Source organism: Rhinolophus sinicus, linkage group LG12 (genome assembly GCF_036562045.2).
Source record: "Rhinolophus sinicus isolate RSC01 linkage group LG12, ASM3656204v1, whole genome shotgun sequence".
Lineage (NCBI taxonomy): Eukaryota > Metazoa > Chordata > Mammalia > Chiroptera > Rhinolophidae > Rhinolophus > Rhinolophus sinicus.
The window spans coordinates 60,813,602-60,834,556 of NC_133761.1; the positions used below are offsets into that span (position 1 = coordinate 60,813,602).

Here is a 20,955-nt window from a genome sequence, read left to right on the forward strand (position 1 = left end):
GAGATTTCAACACAATTTTGGAAGCAGTATTTGGCAGAGAGACCCAAATGACTGTACAGTTTAGAAACGTACACCCGAAGTGTCGATTGGCAGAGGGAGATAATGGCATAAAACAAACTAATTTGCTCAGCATCTGAGCTCGTACAAGCTTCAAGGATTGTGAAGAACGGGGAAGATGGGGTAAGGTTGAAAGCTGAAATCATGGGATTAGCAGAAAGTCTGGGGAAAAAAAAAAGGTGGTTTGGAACACTGTAATGAATCAGGGTTCTCCAGAGAAACAGAACCAAAAGTAGAGACTCAGGAAAGCTTGGACCCAGTCCAAGTCCAGAGGTTTGAGATTCAGAGGAGCCAGGGGTACAAATCGCCTTTCAGGCCTGGAGACTGATGTCTTAGCCCAGGTCACAGGCAGGTAGAGGGAATTCCCCTCCTCTGCCTCTCTTTCTATTCAGACCCTCACTGACTGGGTGTTCCCCTTGGGGAGAGACATCTGCTTTACCTAGTCCAACGAGTCAAATGCTAATCCCATCAGAAACAAGCTTGCAGATGCACCCAGATATAGGGTTTACCCAAATGTCTGGGTGCCTTGTGGTACAGTCCAGTTGACACATAAACTCACAGAATTCAAAGTCCCCTACCTCTTGCATTATGCATCCAGGTGTCTATTTCTCTTTCTGCTTGTGGCATAGTCCACCACCAGGAGATCAGAAGTTTATTCTCTGGAAAAATTGCACAGAGGTACGTAGAAATGAGGGCTGCTAGGCACAGTGGAAAGCTGGGGTGAGAGGCAAAGGAAAAAATTGTGATAAAGTGGAAGTGGATAATTGGAATGATGGAAGCCTCAGCTTTTCCCCAGCTCTGTTCTGGAGAAAAAAAAAAAAAAAAGTCATAAATGCCCCGAGCCAGGAAAGTGGAGGGAAATGGACATTCTTCTCTGGAAAAGCTTGAATGGTCCCAAATAAAATACCTCTGGAAATATGCGGATGGGGATCCCCTAACAGAAAAGACAGCTTGCCCCCTGGTCACTCAGTGGGGAAGTACAGCGGTCAGCAAGGCTCACTCATATCTAAAGCTTCTCGTCAGCTTCTCAGGTGCATCACTCTGAAAGACTGAAAGGACCAAAATATCAAAGAAGAGAATTCAATGACACAGAGACAATGCAGAGTAGGAAAAAAAATTTATAACTACCTCAAAGAGATAAAAAGAAATTATCTTTTTATCAAACAAATTTACTTTGAAAACATAATTAAAGTGGAGGGTCGGGGAAAACCTCATGGAAATTAAATGTATGAAACCAAATGAAAACTTTAGAAGAAAATCTAAAGCAAAGTTTCTGAACATGCAATAATAAAAGCAAAGATGTCAAGAAAAAAAGTAATTTCTCTCTCTCTCTCTCTCTCTCTCTCTCTCTCTCTCTCTCTCTCTCTCTCTCTCTCTCTCTCATTCTTTTTTGGTCAGAGATCCAGCAAAAACTTGATAGAAATTGTTCACGACCCAAATACTGGCATGCAAAATCTTTCCTTTCTTCAAATGATCCATCCTTGCAGAGCGACATTTTCCAAAGGCAAGATTCTAATGAGTGGGGATTGGCTGCCAAGCCATTAATCAAAATTACACCAACACCAAAGCAGTTAGCCTCCTGTGTGCATGTTATTGTTTGTATAATCTCATTATACTTCTGGCAATATGGACTTGTTAGTTATGTTTCTATTTCGGTTTTTTTTTAAAAATCTCTTTTATATTAGTAACATACAAAATCAAATGTGAAATTCTTCCAGAGAAATGTCAGTAAACTGGATTTATTGCAATAGCATTTAAAATAATTTGTTTCTAATGAGAAATATATTTCTTAGATTCGTTGCTTATTGTTGGTAAAACGCAGTTATCGGTAAGATGTAACTTTCATATATATTTTTAATTACTTTTTCAGCTACAGTTGACATTCAGTATTACTTTCTGTTACTTTCAGGTGTACAGCACAGTGGTTAGACATTTATATAATTTATGCAGTGATCTCGCCTATAAGTCTAGTACCCACCTGGCACTATACATAGTTGTTGCAATATTATTGACTCCATTCCCTCTGCTGTACTTTACATCCCCGGGACTATTTTGTAACTGCCAATCTGTACTTCTTAATCCCTTCACATATTTTTAATAACATACAGAGATAGCCGATTGGTCTGTATAATTGTATGGGTGGCGTACACATTTCTGTCTTTGGTTTTAGTTTCAGTACAAACACTTACGCATGTTTTTTTCTGTTATATGTAAACCAAAGGTGACATGGCTCCAAATAAAGATCAGATGAATCCTTCTAGTGTTAACAACCTGCTTCTCCAAAAACAAACTCTGTTTCTACATTGCGTTTTCCATACTTGTCATATTATCATCAGCTGCCTCATATCCCAAAAGAATACTAACTACCGATCGATAGCCTGGACATGTCTGGCCATGGCCTACATGTGCCCTGGGTAGTTCATTTGTTTGGCTTGGTGGATTTGTTGGAGTGGAATTTAATCAATAGCTAATTCATTAATTCTGGTCCTTGAGAATGTAGAGACTGATCTGGGTGAAGATGGCTGACTGGCCCTGGCTTTGATTGAAATATGACAAACCCTGCAGCTGACTGCTTGACTGGGCTGCCTGTGGAGTTTACTTATTTATTCTCCATAAATGCATAAGCTGAGGGGGGGGGGGGAAGGGGGGGGGGAGAGGTTCTATTCCATTACTGCTAGTATTCCAGAAAGCCTGCTTTGCAGGTATGAGGCTCGAGGGGAAGCAGCGAGAAGGCAAGTTTCTGCCGGCCTTTTATTAGAACCTGGGGTGGTTTGTTTCGGTTACACATCGTTTGGGGCTGTATTATTGATGAGAACGGTGAGGTGTAATTCTTTGCAGCATTCACAAATAATTGTTTAAAATTTTGCCTCAAGCTACTGAATGATATAAATTATATTTTTACACACCAACTTTTCAGAGGCCTTTATGATAGCAGCACAGGCTGTGTGCATGTGTAAATGAAGGTTAAACCCGTATCATTTATAAATCCCCCTCGATTTTCCAAGTACTTAGCTTGGGGTTGAATATGGCACAAGAGGTCATGGCTTGTGGAAAAAGAATCTTCCTCATTTTCCCTCTCCAAATTTGAGGCAAAACTTGGAAACCTCCATATTTTGTGACATCTGACAGCAAGGACTCTTCTCTATACTTAATTTTCCCTCTTTGATTTTTTTCAGAGACTGGCAGCCTGGATACTGAAGTAATAATTTTACAGTTTATATATATATATATATATATACACACACACACACACACACACACACTCACACACACACATATATATATATATATATATATATATATATATATATATATATGTATATGTCATGTTTTATTTCACTTTTTTAATAATGAAAATGTTAGGCTGTAGATGTAAAATGTAAGATTACCTCTTCTTTACTCTATTCTAAACTCTCTCTGTCACCAGTATGGACAGCTGGAAATGGCTTTAATTTGGACTGAAATTTTCTGTTCAACTCTTCAAAGGATGTGGGAAAAATGCTTGAAAGGGATCATTTGGAGGATGTTGAGTGCTATTGGACAGATCCAGTCAGTAGTTGTTAATGGCTTTCAGGAAATATTATCGTTTTGATGGCCAGTGAGTTCTGCTTGTCAAACTTATTGTTTGATTAGGAGACTTTACAAAAGTATTGAGTTTATTCTTAAGCCTTCCAGCACTACTTCCACTTCCTCATGTCCTTCTCTTTCCAAATTCCTAATTCCTCCACCTTTAGTCGCTCCCACAGAAGAAGCTCAATCACTGAGGTAGCCTTTGCACTCCTCTCAGCAAAATCCAATTCTCCCCCTAATTCACCTTGGCCTTCAACTGCCACTTTATCCCTGGTCCTCTGAACACACTTTGGTTTCTTTTATCAGTTCCATCCCAAATCTGCTCATTTACTGTGGGTGTCTTCAGCAGACATACTCTCTCCTGCTCAGATAGTCCACACGTTCTCACCGTTTTAGCCATAATGGTGTCTCAAAGACGTCTGGCTCTGTTTTCTCCCCAAACTCTAGCCCCTTACACCCAATTGCCTGTTGATGCTCTGTTGTGATATCCACCCATTGTTTTTATAACTTTAAGCCTTAGAAGTTAATTCTCATCCAACTCGTCTTCTCCAATATCCATTTCTGCAAATACACCACCACCCTGCATATTAACACACACGTGCGTCTTTGATTCTTTTAATCTCCTGACTTAACTAAATGTACATTTTGTATATTTTATTTTGCAGCGTCTTCTCATGTGTGTTCCGCTTCTCTGTTTCCACCACCACCACCACCCTAATTCACACTGTCATCATTTAAGTTTATGTTGCTGTCTTACATTCAGTGAAATCAAGGGGAGAAAAAGGCTTTCCTTGTGGCCTGTCACTTACTGTCTTACACATACTCTCTTGGATGGATCCATTTTTACTCTTACACATTGAAGCAACGAAACCATTAATCCAGTTAATATTAGGTCGGTGCAAAAGTAATGGCAGTTTAAAAAAGTTAAAAATAATTGCAAAAAACGCCATTACTTTTGCACCGACCTAATAAAAGTGCAGAGTTCTCAGAGATGTCTTTCATTTCATATTGTCAACCAGAAGATTTGTCAATGTTACTCTCGTTGGCTCTAATGAGAGATGTAGATGTGTTCAGCCCACTGTTTTCCTTTGGTCATTCATTCACATTCCTGTGTGTGACTCAGATCCTCAAGCAAAACTATTAGTGTTACCACTAACGGTATAGGTGGTCTCAATTCAGTTACGCTGTGCAAGAAAGACAAATTACAATGACATGGTATTCTACACCTGTTTTCTAGACTTTACTAATTTACCAGCTTTTGTGGATAAGTCAGACCCTTGAATGTCACTTAAATATGGTCTCTTTTGTGGTTGATTATGCGGTGAATACAAAAGAGGTATCTGCAAAATGTGAAATTAATTTTGAGAGTTGGATAAAGGCCTTAGAATAACAGCGGCTCTACAAGTCACCTGTGAAACTATTCTCTGTAGGTGACATTTCCTATCTACAGAGTCTTATTAGCGAATGTGTTATGTTTGTACCCCCAAGAAAATGAAATAATAATTTTCTTTTATTTAAAAGCAGTCTATTAAAATGTCAAGGTTTATCTTGACTGCTTCTTTTTTAATGTAAATGTTTGGACTTAATTGAATTCCTAATATGTGTTGTCACTTGGAATTCTGATAGGGTCCAGTAATTTGGTCCGTAAAGACATATTTCTCCTTAAGATGAAAGGTATGACAAAAATATTATTTTACACAATGACAGAAGAGCAGTCGATTTAAGTTATTGAGAAATTTTTATTCTCAGCTCTTTGAAGTAGAGGGACTAAACTCACAGGTACTTGCTGTCCTCCAAAATTCCTACTGGAATGTTTTATAAGTAAAGGGACCCTTAACTGTTTGTGATTGGTTACTTGTTATGGTGGGAGATTCTAGAATTATACAAATAGAATTAATTTTGATGTCAGAGTTCTACCCTCTGTCTTTGAAAATAGTAAGAACAAAAATAATTATATTTACCTAGTGTTTTGCAAAGAATCTTCCTCATTTTCCCTCTCCAAATTTGAGGCAAAACTTGGAAACCTCCATATTTTGTGACATCTGACAGCAAGGACTCTTCTCTATACTTAATTTTCCCTCTTTGATTTTTTTCAGAGACTGGCAGCCTGGATACTGAAGTAATAATTTTACAGTTTATATATATATATATATATACACACACACACACACACACACACACTCACACACACACATATATATATATATATATATATATATATATATATATATATGTATATGTCATGTTTTATTTCACTTTTTTAATAATGAAAATGTTAGGCTGTAGATGTAAAATGTAAGATTACCTCTTCTTTACTCTATTCTAAACTCTCTCTGTCACCAGTATGGACAGCTGGAAATGGCTTTAATTTGGACTGAAATTTTCTGTTCAACTCTTCAAAGGATGTGGGAAAAATGCTTGAAAGGGATCATTTGGAGGATGTTGAGTGCTGTTGTACAGATCCAATCAGTAGTTGTTAATGGCTTTCAGGAAATATTATCGTTTTGATGGCCAGTGAGTTCTGCTTGTCAAACTTATTGTTTGATTAGGAGACTTTACAAAAGTATTGAGTTTATTCTTAAGCCTTCCAGCACTACTTCCACTTCCTCATGTCCTTCTCTTTCCAAATTCCTAATTCCTCCACCTTTAGTCGCTCCCACAGAAGAAGCTCAATCACTGAGGTAGCCTTTGCACTCCTCTCAGCAAAATCCAATTCTCCCCCTAATTCACCTTGGCCTTCAACTGCCACTTTATCCCTGGTCCTCTGAACACACTTTGGTTTCTTTTATCAGTTCCATCCCAAATCTGCTCATTTACTGTGGGTGTCTTCAGCAGACATACTCTCTCCTGCTCAGATAGTCCACACGTTCTCACCGTTTTAGCCATAATGGTGTCTCAAAGACGTCTGGCTCTGTTTTCTCCCCAAACTCTAGCCCCTTACACCCAATTGCCTGTTGATGCTCTGTTGTGATATCCACCCATTGTTTTTATAACTTTAAGCCTTAGAAGTTAATTCTCATCCAACTCGTCTTCTCCAATATCCATTTCTGCAAATACACCACCACCCTGCATATTAACACACACGTGCGTCTTTGATTCTTTTAATCTCCTGACTTAACTAAATGTACATTTTGTATATTTTATTTTGCAGCGTCTTCTCATGTGTGTTCCGCTTCTCTGTTTCCACCACCACCACCACCCTAATTCACACTGTCATCATTTAAGTTTATGTTGCTGTCTTACATTCAGTGAAATCAAGGGGAGAAAAAGGCTTTCCTTGTGGCCTGTCACTTACTGTCTTACACATACTCTCTTGGATGGATCCATTTTACTCTTACACATTGAAGCAACGAAACCATTAATCCAGTTAATATTAGGTCGGTGCAAAAGTAATGGCAGTTTAAAAAGTTAAAATAATTGCAAAAACGCCATTACTTTTGCAACCGACCTAATAAAAGTGCAGAGTTCTCAGAGATGTCTTTCATTTCATATTGTCAACCAGAAGATTTGTCAATGTTACTCTCGTTGGCTCTAATGAGAGATGTAGATGTGTTCAGCCCACTGTTTTCCTTTGGTCATTCATTCACATTCCTGTGTGTGACTCAGATCCTCAAGCAAAACTATTAGTGTTACCACTAACGGTATAGGTGGTCTCAATTCAGTTACGCTGTGCAAGAAAGACAAATTACAATGACATGGTATTCTACACCTGTTTTCTAGACTTTACTAATTTACCAGCTTTTGTGGATAAGTCAGACCCTTGAATGTCACTTAAATATGGTCTCTTTTGTGGTTGATTATGCGGTGAATACAAAAGAGGTATCTGCAAAATGTGAAATTAATTTTGAGAGTTGGATAAAGGCCTTAGAATAACAGCGGCGGCTCTACAAGTCACCTGTGAAACTATTCTCTCGTAGGTGACATTTCCTATCTACAGAGTCTTATTAGCGAATGTGTTATGTTTGTACCCCCAAGAAAATGAAATAATAATTTTCTTTTATTTAAAAGCAGTCTATTAAAATGTCAAGGTTTATCTTGACTGCTTCTTTTTTAATGTAAATGTTTGGACTTAATTGAATTCCTAATATGTGTTGTCACTTGGAATTCTGATAGGGTCCAGTAATTTGGTCCGTAAAGACATATTTCTCCTTAAGATGAAAGGTATGACAAAAATATTATTTTACACAATGACAGAAGAGCAGTCGATTTAAGTTATTGAGAAATTTTTATTCTCAGCTCTTTGAAGTAGAGGGACTAAACTCACAGGTACTTGCTGTCCTCCAAAATTCCTACTGGAATGTTTTATAAGTAAAGGGACCCTTAACTGTTTGTGATTGGTTACTTGTTATGGTGGGAGATTCTAGAATTATACAAATAGAATTAATTTTGATGTCAGAGTTCTACCCTCTGTCTTTGAAAATAGTAAGAACAAAAATAATTATATTTACCTAGTGTTTTGCAAATAATAGGCTTTCCTTACCATGCTAAATTGCAAGAATATGTCATGTCCAAATCTCTGGAGCTTTATCATAAATTTTAACTACTTTCTGTTTATAAAACTTATTAAAAAAATACTAAAGGTAGTACTGGTGTGTCCCCTAGGATGTATCATTCTGGCAAGTAGACCTACATACAAAATTAAAGTTCTGTAACATTAACCTGAGAGTAAATCATTGTAATCAAGGTTAACTCCTCTGTGAACAGCTTTATGTTATGATCTCATTCGCTACAGCAAATGAAACATTAATATATCATTGAAAATGTAGCAAAGTTTTGGTCAGATGTTATGCCTTTATTGTATATCAACCTCTCTTAAAAATATGCTAATATCTAGAACAAGCTTGTGGCTTAATTTTTAAAAATAGAATATCTTCAAGAATGTGAGAATGTAAAACAAGATTTGTGATGGGAATTTCCGTTTCCTATATTTCTGATCATAAACATATTTGACTGTTTTTGTCAGTCGATAAAATTGATACATTTTATTTATAAATAGATTCATTGATAAATGTTATCAAATGATAAGTTTATCAACTGATAAAAATATTTTTTTTATGAATTTGGACATTCGTTTTGGCTACGAGTAACAAAACACCCAACAATGGAGGCTTAAGTAGACAGTTCCAGAGAGATTATTGTTCAGCTGCACCAAATGCCATGAGGGCGTCTTTGTGATTCTTACCGTCTTTATCAAATGGCTGCAAGATGATTGCTGAATTTCCAGACATCATTTTTAGCAGAAAGAAAGAGAAAGGGAAAGGCGACAGCTGTGTCAAGAACCCCAAAATTTCGTAGGAGCCATATAAGAATCCCCCGGCACTCTTCTAGTCGCATCTCTTTGAGTAGCTCTGTGTCTCATCACTAGTCCTAGTTATGGGAAGAAGAGAAGGGGAAGGTGATGACAAGTAGGGATTGGGTCTGCCACATTTTCTAATTCCCACCCTACTTACCAAGGTATATTACTTGTGTCTGATTTTTACTTAAACCAAAATTTTCTGTTGATTTTCCTGGTTAGTGACAAATAATATATTAATGGTTTATTCTTTATTCTCTACATTTAAAGCGTGGGACCACTGGGCTCATGTCATGCTGCTTACTCTCCTTAAAGTTTGAAGAGTGTTGATTGATTCTCAAACATGCTATATGGTGGCAGCGTGTCTGAGTATGTATATTTTTCTGCTGCAGATTTTTAATTAGGGAGTTCTTAGTAGAAATAGACCTCTTGACCAATCAGGAAGATTAATAACACAGCCAGATAGAGGAGTTTGTAAATGGCTTTTATTGACAAACGATGCAGAAAATTCTTGGTTTGAAGGTAGAATTTTATGTAATGAAATAATGTTCCTATTTATCAACAACATCACACATTTAATGATTAAAGCTACTACCAAATTCAAAAGAGTCCCTGCAAAAAGACATCGTGATGGAGAAAGTGAGTTATTGCAGTAATATGGGTCAAAACACAAATTATTATGGCTGACACTGGCTGAGTTGTAGTTATCATCTAAGAAATCTTACGAAACTAGCCGTTATGAACTACCTTTTTTTCCGACACGTAAGCTCCAGAATTGTCATTATGCCTAAGTTTTAGGTCATTTTAAGTTATTAAATAATCAGTGTCTAATGAACATACTTTCATAAAACAAAATTAAATTTAGGATTTCTGAGAAGAAAAATGCGGGAATAAATTTGCTCGTTAAAAACATTCTCTAGGAGAAACAAAGAAAATTTTGATGCGTTAAATAATGTCTTATTTTTATTTAAAGGATTATGGTATTGTCAGTGAAAGAGAATAAATGAAGTCAATGAAAATCTCAAAAGAAAAAAATATTGTTTGTAAATTTCTGTCTGGGGTCAAATATGAAGATGTATTTCCTGGGAGAGAGGCTGGAGAACGGTACAAATGAGACGTAGGGCGTCTAAGAACCTCTGGGGCTGTAAACAGCAGGAGGGCCTGAAATCCTTAGATGAGTTTCCTGTGATTACAGCCATGGTTCTCACATCAGTGGGCACCAGACCCGGACAGCTTGGTAAAACCGACTGCAGGTCCAACCCCTGAGGCTTTGATTCAGTAAGTCTGCAGTGGGTGTAAGAACGTGCATTTCTAACAGGTTCCTGGGTGATGCATCTGCCTCTGGCCCAGGGACCACACTTGGAGAATCACTAGATCACAGAATTACTTTTGGAAACAATAGAGCAAGGTCCTGGCAGCCTAGTTGAATATTAGCTACACACTTACTAGCTCAAGGTATTACACTGTCCACTGTGTTTTCTGAAACAATTAAGCTGGAGAGTGAATTAGCAGATTAAGAAATTATTTATGGGGAGACCTTCCAGGAGAGATAATTGCCTGAAAATGTCTAAACCAGAATGGGTTCGAAGAAAGGCACACATTTCATGTAACTGAAGGGGCCTGAGAATGGCATTGACAATGAAAGGATGGAAGTGAACCAGTCCTAATGGCTCATCACTAAATAAGTATTCAAATGCAAAGTCCAAAGGAAGATAACTGCTAGAGAAGCTTACTGAAGGAAAAGGCTGGGTGCACTAAACTATCTAGAAAAACACGCTATGTGAATAGGATAATAATAAATGCTTTACGGCCATACAACAAAGGGCTAGGTTTAGGTCACTGTTATAAAACAAGAGAAAGGTTGTTTTTACCATGGAAGCAAATATGACCAGCATTCCTAAATCCCAAATAAACACCTAGGGAAGGTTTTTTGCTTAATTCTTTACAGTAGAGCTTAATTTCAAACATTACTTTTCACATGGAATATGACATTAAAGGGAGGCGTCACCCGATTTATCCTTGGGATTGGACTAATTTTGATTCCTCGTTGATAATTAAACACCACAAGAAATGCATTATAGTTGGTTTAACAGGGCTACCTAAGGAACCACTGGGTTAGACTTTGAATTGAAGAGCTCCGTTTCTTTGCTCCGTGGTAACTAGTGAAAAATGGATGAAGTACTAAGCTAGTGGCCCTTTCGAAGACTTAGAGATTCCACATTCTCCTGTTATTGTCTTGAGCTTGATTCAAAACGGTGGTGCAGGATGGAAGCAGCAATGAGCAAAAAGGAGACAGAGAAACCCCCCTTAAATAGTGGTTGAGTTTGCCTGCCACAGGAAGCATCTATCTAATTAATGTAACATGGGGGTACAGGTTCTGAGGCCACGTTACAGCAACTGCTCTGTGTTTCACTTGTTCTATATACAGAGTGTCAGTCTCTCAGACCTGAAGTGAGCATGCAAATAATTATTTGATTGTTCAAGCACATGATTTCTTCCACAGCTCCTGGAGAAAACACACGTTGTTCAAAGGGCTTTTCAAAATTAATTTCCATATAAATTTCCTTATTTTAATGTGGTGAGATTATATATTATTTTATATATGTATATACCGGGCATGCCAAAAAAATGTAGACACATGACTTGTATTCATCTTTTGTTATCAGTATAATTGAGTATTACAATTTTAATACAGTTTTTTCCTTTCTTAAATTGTGTATACATTTTATTTTTTTGGCAACCTCTGTATATGTATGTATACTCGTGTGTTATTGTATCTGTCCATATATATAATATAATATATATATTATATATATATAATATATATAATATACATTTTTTATATTGTGTGTGTGTGTGTGTGTGTGTGTGTGTGTGTGTGTGTGTATATATATATATATATATATATGTTGGACTCTGTTAAGATTGCCATGTCTGAAGATTGGGTTTGTAAATAAGTGATTATATAAATTATAAGAAAAATGCGATTTAATTTTTGAAACATCAAAGACAGGTTTCCATAAATGTGCTGCCTTCAAATTAAACAACCATTAAAGTAGAAACACGAGGGAATTGTTCGTTTATAATTCTAAATCATCTTTACATCGGAAGCATTGGCATTCAAAAGGGAGTTCATATTTATAGAATATTATACTAGAGCACAAAATGTGGTTGAAAGCTAAAAAGTTGCATTGTATCAAATAGCATTTATAGAATTTGAGTGATGCTTAGAAAATGTATTTTTTAAACGTTCGAATTTTTTTATCAGAAATATGCTGCATTTGGCCTCATGTCAAAGCCTTATTAGAAAACACTTATTATGGCATGCGGTACGGTGGTATAATACCCTCAATTACACTAATCTTTCTTTAAACCTGATTCCCAACTTTCAGGTTTGTTGTAATGGAGTTCTCTACAACCCCCAGCCTGGACATCAGTGTTGTGAGGAGAAGTATATCCCGTATGTTTTGAATTCGACTGGAGTTTGTTGTGGAGGCCAAATACGAGAGGCGTTGCCAGGTTACCAGTGCTGCTCTGGGTATTACATTAGAATTCTGCCAGGTAAAGGTCCTTTCCACGTGTACTCGGTAATCTTGGGAACCAGCAAAAGCAAACTCATGTCAGAGAACTATTTCAAGCACCTTCCCAACAAAAATTGAACACTTAACGGAATCAATGACCGGCTTTAAATAGCATTTCTCCTTTCAGCCCTGCTGAAATATAAGCAAGGCTAAGTTCAAATTATAGAGAGAATACAAGGGGCTCCAGTATATCTACTCCATAAGGAAATACTTGCAGATATGGATAACTAGATAACTCCCTTTATTTTGTGACTGTATTTTATTTTATCCAGATCTGGATAGCTGGATACCTCTCTTTATTTTGTGACTTCATTTTTTTCCCCTTTACTGTCAGCTCTGTTAATTTCTCGGTGTTCTGCTCCAGAAGCTTTTCCCCATTTCCCTCCTCCATGTCTATTCTGAACGATGCCTGCATTGCTCCTGGATGGCCTCAAGCGGGGAATCCCACTTATCTGAGACTGCCCACTGTCATGTGCTCTACCTGCTCAAGTGGGACAGGGGGAGAAGGGATGCAGGAAAGAGTACAGACATGGATCTTTTCCTCTTCACCTTTTCCTTTCCTTCTGTTTATCAGCCGACCGGAATTTCCAAATGTCAACTATACAGAACAACGTCCGGTGCATAGAATTAAGCATAAAAATAATAACCATTGTCATGTATAAACCATTTATGGCACACTCTGTATTAAGGGCTTAACGTGATAGTTTCTATTATTTTTCACAACTGTAGGAGGTTAGTATTTTATCTTAAGTTTCCAAATAAGGAAAGAGGTTCAAGGAGGATTGGTAACATACCAACGTGAGCACCAGATGGATAGTGGAAGAACTGAAATGCAAACCTCAGTGTGTCTCCAAAGTCCATGCTCTTTTGACGACTCTACTTACTCTCATATAACCAAAATATGTTAATATGTGTTAACATATTTTTCTTTACTATTCCAGACTTCTAAAAATCTTATTACTGCTACTGTCAGTGACTTTTTATCCTGAGAAAGCCATTGGGAATACAGATTGTTTTTTCCTCCCACCTAATTTCAATGCCTATGTCTTCTTCAAAAGCACAGAGAATGGATATGAGAGAAAGAAATGATAGCTAAGGGTTTGGATGCCAGCGCAAAGCTGAATGGTTTGAGATACCTACTTTAACATAAAACGTATGCCAAACATGTAGTTAATTCAGGTGTTGTTCAGTGTTCCTTTTGTTTGGTATAAATAGATGCACCCAAGGTATGTGAACAGAGAAATTGTCTCACCCATTATTCCTTGGCAAAGTGCTGGACCAAAAAAAGGGAAGGTGAATACTATAATAACTATAACTGAAATACTATATAAGTTTATTTGAGACACATATCTTCTATTCTTCATAATTGTCCCTTAAAGTTGATAGAAAAATCTGTCTTTATATCAGTACTGTTATTTCTGCTTCTCACACAGAAATACTTTCATAATTAAATAGTTTAATCAACGACATTTTCCAAGTAAGAAAACACAATGGTGATGGAAATAGGATTTTGTAGAAACATGTTAGTTTCTGTATACTACAGATCATAGTGTTAGAAACTAATCAAACACTGTCAAATGGTTTAGTCTTTCAAAATAAATTACACTGTAGGAGTTTTCAACTATATTTTGTATCTTACCTCCCCTGCAAAAAAATATAAATTAAAAATTTTAAAAACCTGAAAGTTGTAATTACGTAGATGAGATGGAAATTTGCTACCATCTCATTCTTTTAATTCTTCAGACCAAAAGACCATACTGGGCTTTTCTCTAAGTTTAGCTTAAAACTAAGTAATAGTGTTTTCATTTCTAAATCACATGAAAATTTTTGATAAGTTATGGTTTACAATTAACTCTTCAAACTCTGGAAAATATAGTCTATCCTTAAATTTAAATATAGTCTATCCTTAAATTTAAATAGTTAAAATTGTCTAAAACACTTGGTTGCTTCTATCACGGCTGTTAACACTTAGGATTATTGCCTGTCACGTTTCCCAGTCTTAACTAAGCGTCAGATTTTGAACTAAGAAAACCATCTATTTTGTTCTATTCCCAAATAAGATTTAACATTTTATCCTAAAAAATGAAATAAGCCAGGGAAGCCCAAAGGTTATTTATTGATGTTACACAGAACTTTTGTATAAGTATTTAAAACAAAAAAAAAGTTTTGAAAACCATCCTGTTCTTACATTGGCACGTGCTCATGCAGACTTCAAGCCTTTTGATATTTCCCAAACTGTTGAGCATGGCCCATATTCAGATTCCTTGTAAGTAGTTCATTTTTCACAGTATTAGAATGCCTACCATTGTATCAAGGGAAAAAAAAAATGTAGTCTCATGCGATAATCAAAGAAAGCGTTTTGCTCCAATCATTAATCTAGTGTACCTAAATGAAGAGATTATATCTTAACTTCTCTCCTCAGATAAGGCTCTTGTTAACTAGTTTAACACTGCTTACATCAACAAAGAAAGCACACTGACCCCAAATCATTTTGTATTGAAATGTAATTAAACTCTAATCAGTAGTCTGCCAATTCAAGGTGGAGACCTGTATAGGCATTTTGATGTTTGTAGATACATCTGAGATATTAGTTAATAATATTTGCTTTATTTTTTTGTCACAGCTTTCTTCCATAGCACCCAATAACAACATCAGAAGAAAATGCTCATCACCCTCCCCCCTTTTTTATAAATATGCTAATGACCTCAAGCTCAATGTTAATTCAGGTCATTCTTTGATAAGAATAACAATTAACAGTTGAGACTGCATGGTAGCTTTTAGACAGAAAACATTTTCAAGCCTGTCTTGAAATAGATTCATTTTGAAAGGTTAATGAGAAGGTGACTGATCCTTGTATCTTATATCTAATAGCCCTTTTTTGAGGGGGAAAAATCAGTTTTACTTCTCATTGATACAATCCATATCTCTTTTTATGAAGCCTTTTCTATCAGTAACTGAATACTATTCTGAGGGACTCAGGGAAATAGGGCTAAATTGTATAAACCAATTAATATTTGTTATACTCAAAAGTGACTTTTTAAAAAAAAATAGTGGTTTTTCCCAATATAGCCGTGTGCCCTATTTTCTCTGAGCTCACTATTGTGGTGATGCTTAATTGATTGACACTGCCCCTACACCGTGTGACACATTATGTAAAAGAAAAGTTGTCCACAGGGGCACTGTGTTCTCTAGCTATAAAGATTTAAGAAATGTGGCAACTACATTTCAGACCAAAGAGGAGAATCCCTTTACCCAGAGGAATGTAACAGATACAGTAATTTGACAGTTCACAGTAAACTCATTTCTCCTTCATTGGCCTCTAGTAGAATCATCATGAAAAATTTACTAAGTTCCCTTCTACTTATAGATGTTACGTGATAGGATCCTTGCAAAGACTATCAACTAAGCCCACTGTCCCCTGCATTCTAGGGAGTCATACTTGAGAGAAAACTGAGCATGCCGTGGCCCATTCCTGGGTATTTTATCTACACAAAATCCTGTACACAAATGTTGATAGCAGCTCTATTTATAATTGCCAAAAAACAGAAACAGCTCAAGTGTCCCTCAGTGGATAAATGGACAACCTGTCAAACACGTACACAAAGGAATATCACCCAGCAATCAAAAGGAACAAACAATTGAGACTTACCTAGAAGACATGATGCTGAGTGAAAGAAGCCAATCTCATCAAGTGATGCATTGTGAAATTCCACTGATCTGACATACGTGAAAAGACAAGCAGTAGTGATGGAGAACAGATCAGAGATTGCCGAGGGCAATGGGTAGGGGGAGAATGTGACCATAAAGGGACAGCATGAAGGAGTTTTGGGGGCAATGAAATTCTTTTGTATCCTGATGGTAGTCCTGTGTTAAAATTCATGGAAGGAACTAAGCATTCAAAATAGGTCGATTTCACTGGATATTGTTTACAATACATTTTACACAAAAGAATATGCCTTAGAATTCTATTTTCATTTTACAAACATAAAAAGTGAGACATAGGAACATGGTTGAGTCAGCCAGGTCGTCAAGATTGGAATTTTCATGATGAGATAATTAGACTGAGACCATAGAGCAGGGGTGTTCAAACTTTTTTCAACGTTTTTCACCAAGGGCCATATGCGGTAAAATACACAAACACCGGGCCACTCACTCAAGGTAAAGCACGTATTGCCTCACCTGGTTTATTTAAGTAAACTAAATATATTTTTGGAATTTGCTGCAGGCCAATTAAAAATGGATTGCGGGCCGCAGTTGGCCCACGGGCCGCAGTTTGGACACTTCTGCCATAAAGGATATTATGTTACATAATAATGTGATGCCTTCATATGTGTAGCAATATGTTTTTTCTTGTATATTGGTAGAATATGTTTTCTTCTAAGAATTTTATCATTTTGGCTTCTATATTTAGGTCTGGGATTTATTTTGAGTGTATTTTTTATATACTATAAGGTAAGGATTTGGCTTTATTCATTTGGATATCCCATTTTCTCAACACTACTTGTTGAAAAGAAGTCCCTTTCCCATTGAATGGTCTTGGCATCCTTATAGAAAATTATTTGATTATATATGTGAAGTTTTATTTCTGGGCTCTGTCTTCTATTACATTGGTCTATATGTCTGTCTTTGTACTAGGATTGCCCTGTTTTGAATTCTGTATCTTTGTAGTAAGTTTGAAATTAAAAAGTATGAGACCTCCAACTTTTTTTTCCCCCCTAAAATCATTTGGGCTATTTGGGGTCCCTTAAGATTCCACTTGAATTTTTTACTGGATTTTTCTATTTCTGCAAAAAGCATTGTTGGGATTTTGATAGGGATTGCATTGAATCTGTAGATCATTTTGGTTAACATCGACAGCTTAACATTTATAAGTCATCTACTCCCTGAAGACAGGTCACCCTATTTCTTTGTGTCCTTAATTTCTTTCAGCAACATTTTAGTTTTCAGTGTACAATTTTTTCACCTCCTTGGTTCAGTTAATTCTTAAGTTTATTTTTATACTATTGTAAATGGAACTGTCTTTTTAATTTCCTATAGAAACTAACTGAATTTGTGTGTGGATTTTGTATCCTGAAACTTTGCTAAATTTATTAAAGTTTTTTGTTTTTCTTGTTTGTTTTGTGTGTGTGTGTGTGTGTGTGTGTGTGAGAGAGAGAGAGAGAGAGAGAGCGAGAGAGAGATCTTTAGGGTTTTATACTTACATATGAGATTATATTGTGATAAAGATAATTTTACTTCTTTTCAATCTGGATATGTTTTTTTTTGGTTTTTTGTTTTTTGTTTTTCTTGCCTAATTGCTCTGGCTCTAACTCCCAATATTATACTGAATAGAAGGGGCGAAAGTTAGCATCTTGGTTGTCTTCTTGATCTTAGAAGAAAAGCTTTCCCTGTTGAATATAATGTTAGCTGTGGATTTTCACATATGCCTTCTATTATACTGAAGTAGTTTTCTTCTATTCCTAGTTTGTTTACTGTTTTTATAATAGAATTTTGTCAAATGCTTTATCTACATCAGTTGAGATGACCATGTGTGTTTCTTCTTTCATTCCATTAAAATGGTGTATTGCATAGATTGATTTTTGTATGTTGAATCACCCTCACATTATAATAATTAATCTCTCTTGGTCATGTATAATTTTTTAATGTGCTATTTAGTTTGTTAGTATTTAATTGAGGATTTTTGCATCAATATTCATAAGGAATATTGATCTATAGTTTTCTTGAAGTGCCTTTGTCTGGCTTTGTTATCAGGGTAATGATGACCTCATAGAATGAGTTAGAAAGTATTTCTTCCTCTTCAATTTATTGCAAAAGTTTGAGAAGGATTGATGTTAAAATTATTTAAATAGTAAGATTCACCGATGGAGCGATCTGGTCTAGGGCTTTTCTCTGTTGGGAGATTTTTGATTAGTGACTCAATCTCATTACTAGTTATAGGTCTGTTCAGATTTTTCTATTACTTCATGATTCAGCCTTGGTAGATTATGTGTTTCTAGTACTTTGTTCATTTAACCAGATGGACTTTTGAACAATGAATTTTGAATGAGAAGGATATCAGGGATAGCTGCTAAGAGTTCTTGTCCTATTTTTATACTATATTATCTAGTTAAATAGTGTCACGTGTTTTTAATCACATTTTGGTAGGCAGTTTATCTTGCTTTTACTATGCAAGTTTTGGCATATCTCGAACTCACACACACACACACACACACAAAATGAACTAATGGATACAGAGCAGGAATTCAGATGATAAATTTCGGAGGCAACTCTAATTTCTTTAAGGAACTTGGGCTTTAAGAAGGTTTGGCAAGTCATTAGCGAGATTATATAAATTTTATCGGGACCGTTGTTTAAAGCTATAAGACCTGCCAGGTCGGTCGTCATACTCACATACCTTGTAAAATATAATGAAAGAATATTGTCCAAGGAGAAAGATGTGTTTAAGAAGGGACAGTGGAGGAAGGGGAAGAGGGTCTGTTGAAGGTGCAAGAAGAGAACAAGTCAAGGTGGGAGGAGGAAGTCAAGTTTCAGGGACCAGGAAGGAGGTCAACCCAGACTTCAGTCATGCGATAGAAAGGAAAGGCGAACTTTGAATTGTAGGTCAGCCAAGTTTTTATTAGCCATTTCTCAGGTATCCTTAAGGGAAAGTGATTTTAAATTGTTTCTCTCTTTTAGTTTTCCTGTGTTTTAGGAGCCTCTTCATACCAAAACAAAAAAACAAAAAAAAACTATTGATATTTAGAATATTTGAACCCTTTGATTTCAAGATACCAGGCAAAAGATTATTTTATGATTATCTCAAATTTCTTGGAATTTCATGTGGAAAGGGGAATGTGGGTGTATCTGTCTTAGTGAAATTCAGTGTCTGCCACAGCTCAATAAAGTACTAATGTGCTGATTTAAATATAGAGGGGCCAAAAAAATGTATACACATATTAAGAAAGGAAAGTGTATTAAAATTGTAATACTCAATGTATACCGATAACAAAAGATGAATACAAGTCACATTTGACTTCTGCGATTACAAGAGGTGCTCAAAGCGGTTACCATCAGCGTCCAGACACTTCTGATGATGGCGAGCTACTGCTTGAGCAATGTTGACCAAAGTGTCCACTTGTATACATTTTTTTGGCACCCCCGTTAGTGTTTTTATCTCCTCTCACTTAATTGACCTACCCATTGGAAGTATTTTGTTTGGTTAAATAAATACAGTTTGGTTAAACGAATTATAATCATAGGCAATACAAATTTATCAAGAGTTGATTTATGACTCTACCCCATTTTCAAAAACTATACTACATAGAAAACTATAAACAAACTTTTTTGTAGTGTCACTTAAACCTTTTCACCATTCCTAATGTGCTAATTTATTAAGGTTCAGTAGGAAATAGACAGCACATCCTTACCTCTAAGTTGACATATGTGCATATGCGTAGACACACGTTTGTATATCTTGAACACGACAGTTTTGAAGTTGTATTGAGATTTTGCAACTCCCATATGACTGTATTCTTTCTAGTAGTTCTCTCAACCAGTTGGCATCTACAAGATGACTGTGATAAAATATAGTTGTGAGTCAAAGCATACCTTTTTTGTTGTTGTTTTTAACTCGCACAGTGATGGCTATTGTCCTAAATTGGCAGGTGAAGTGTGCTGTCCAGATGAGCTACACAGCCGGGTTTCTACTGGCATCGGCGACACCTGCTGTGGCAGAATGCCATACTCCACCTCGGGAAACCAGATGTGCTGTGCCGGGAGGCTTCGTGACAGTCACGGCCAGCAGTGCTGTGGTGGCCGGGCCGTGAGCCGGGACTTGGAATGCTGTGGAGGAGAAGATGACGGTCTGGTGTACAGCCGCCTACCAGGTAAAGGGCTTGGGCTACCTTCATAGATGGGGAGTACGGGGGACACAGTCATTAAAGCTGAACTGTATCTATTGCGACAATTAGGGATATATTGTACAACAAATAATGACATAATCTCACATTTTCGTGAGCGAGTATACATTTCATAAAAGCAAGATTAAAACTCTCCTTGACAAGGATCACGTCCACCAGAAAACACACAAACCATGCATGCATTGGTTCTGGATCCAGAGAATATTTCTTAGCAAATTATTGATGATAGTGTGTCATGATTCTTTTAGTCCTTTATTCTCGTGTAGCTATTACATTAACAGTAATATTAATAGCAAGCATTATCATTAATTGACTACTTACTATCTAGCAGGTACTGTACCCAGTGTTTTCTACATCATTATCTCAATCTTTACAGTAATCTTACATGATAGATACTACTATTATCCCCATTATAAAAATGAGGAAACTGAGGCACAGAGATAAGACACTTGCTGAAGATTACACAGCTACTCAGATCTAGATTTTTTTTTTTTTTGGTCATGAAATTTGGAAGATCCTCTTTAAGAAAAAGAAAACAAAATGATGATGAGACAAA

General features: G+C 36.4%; 1 protein-coding gene across 1 annotated transcript in view; it reads left to right on the forward strand.

Moving 5' to 3' along the window:
• The window catches only part of USH2A (usherin), a 582,349-nt gene that overhangs the window by 409,798 nt on the left and 151,596 nt on the right, over positions 1-20,955 (forward strand). Inside the window, exons 47-49 of the mRNA XM_074316330.1 lie at positions 687-735; positions 12,313-12,481; positions 20,145-20,366. Of these exons, the coding sequence (XP_074172431.1) occupies positions 687-735; positions 12,313-12,481; positions 20,145-20,366 (440 nt within the window). The remainder of the gene's footprint in view (positions 1-686; positions 736-12,312; positions 12,482-20,144; positions 20,367-20,955) is intronic.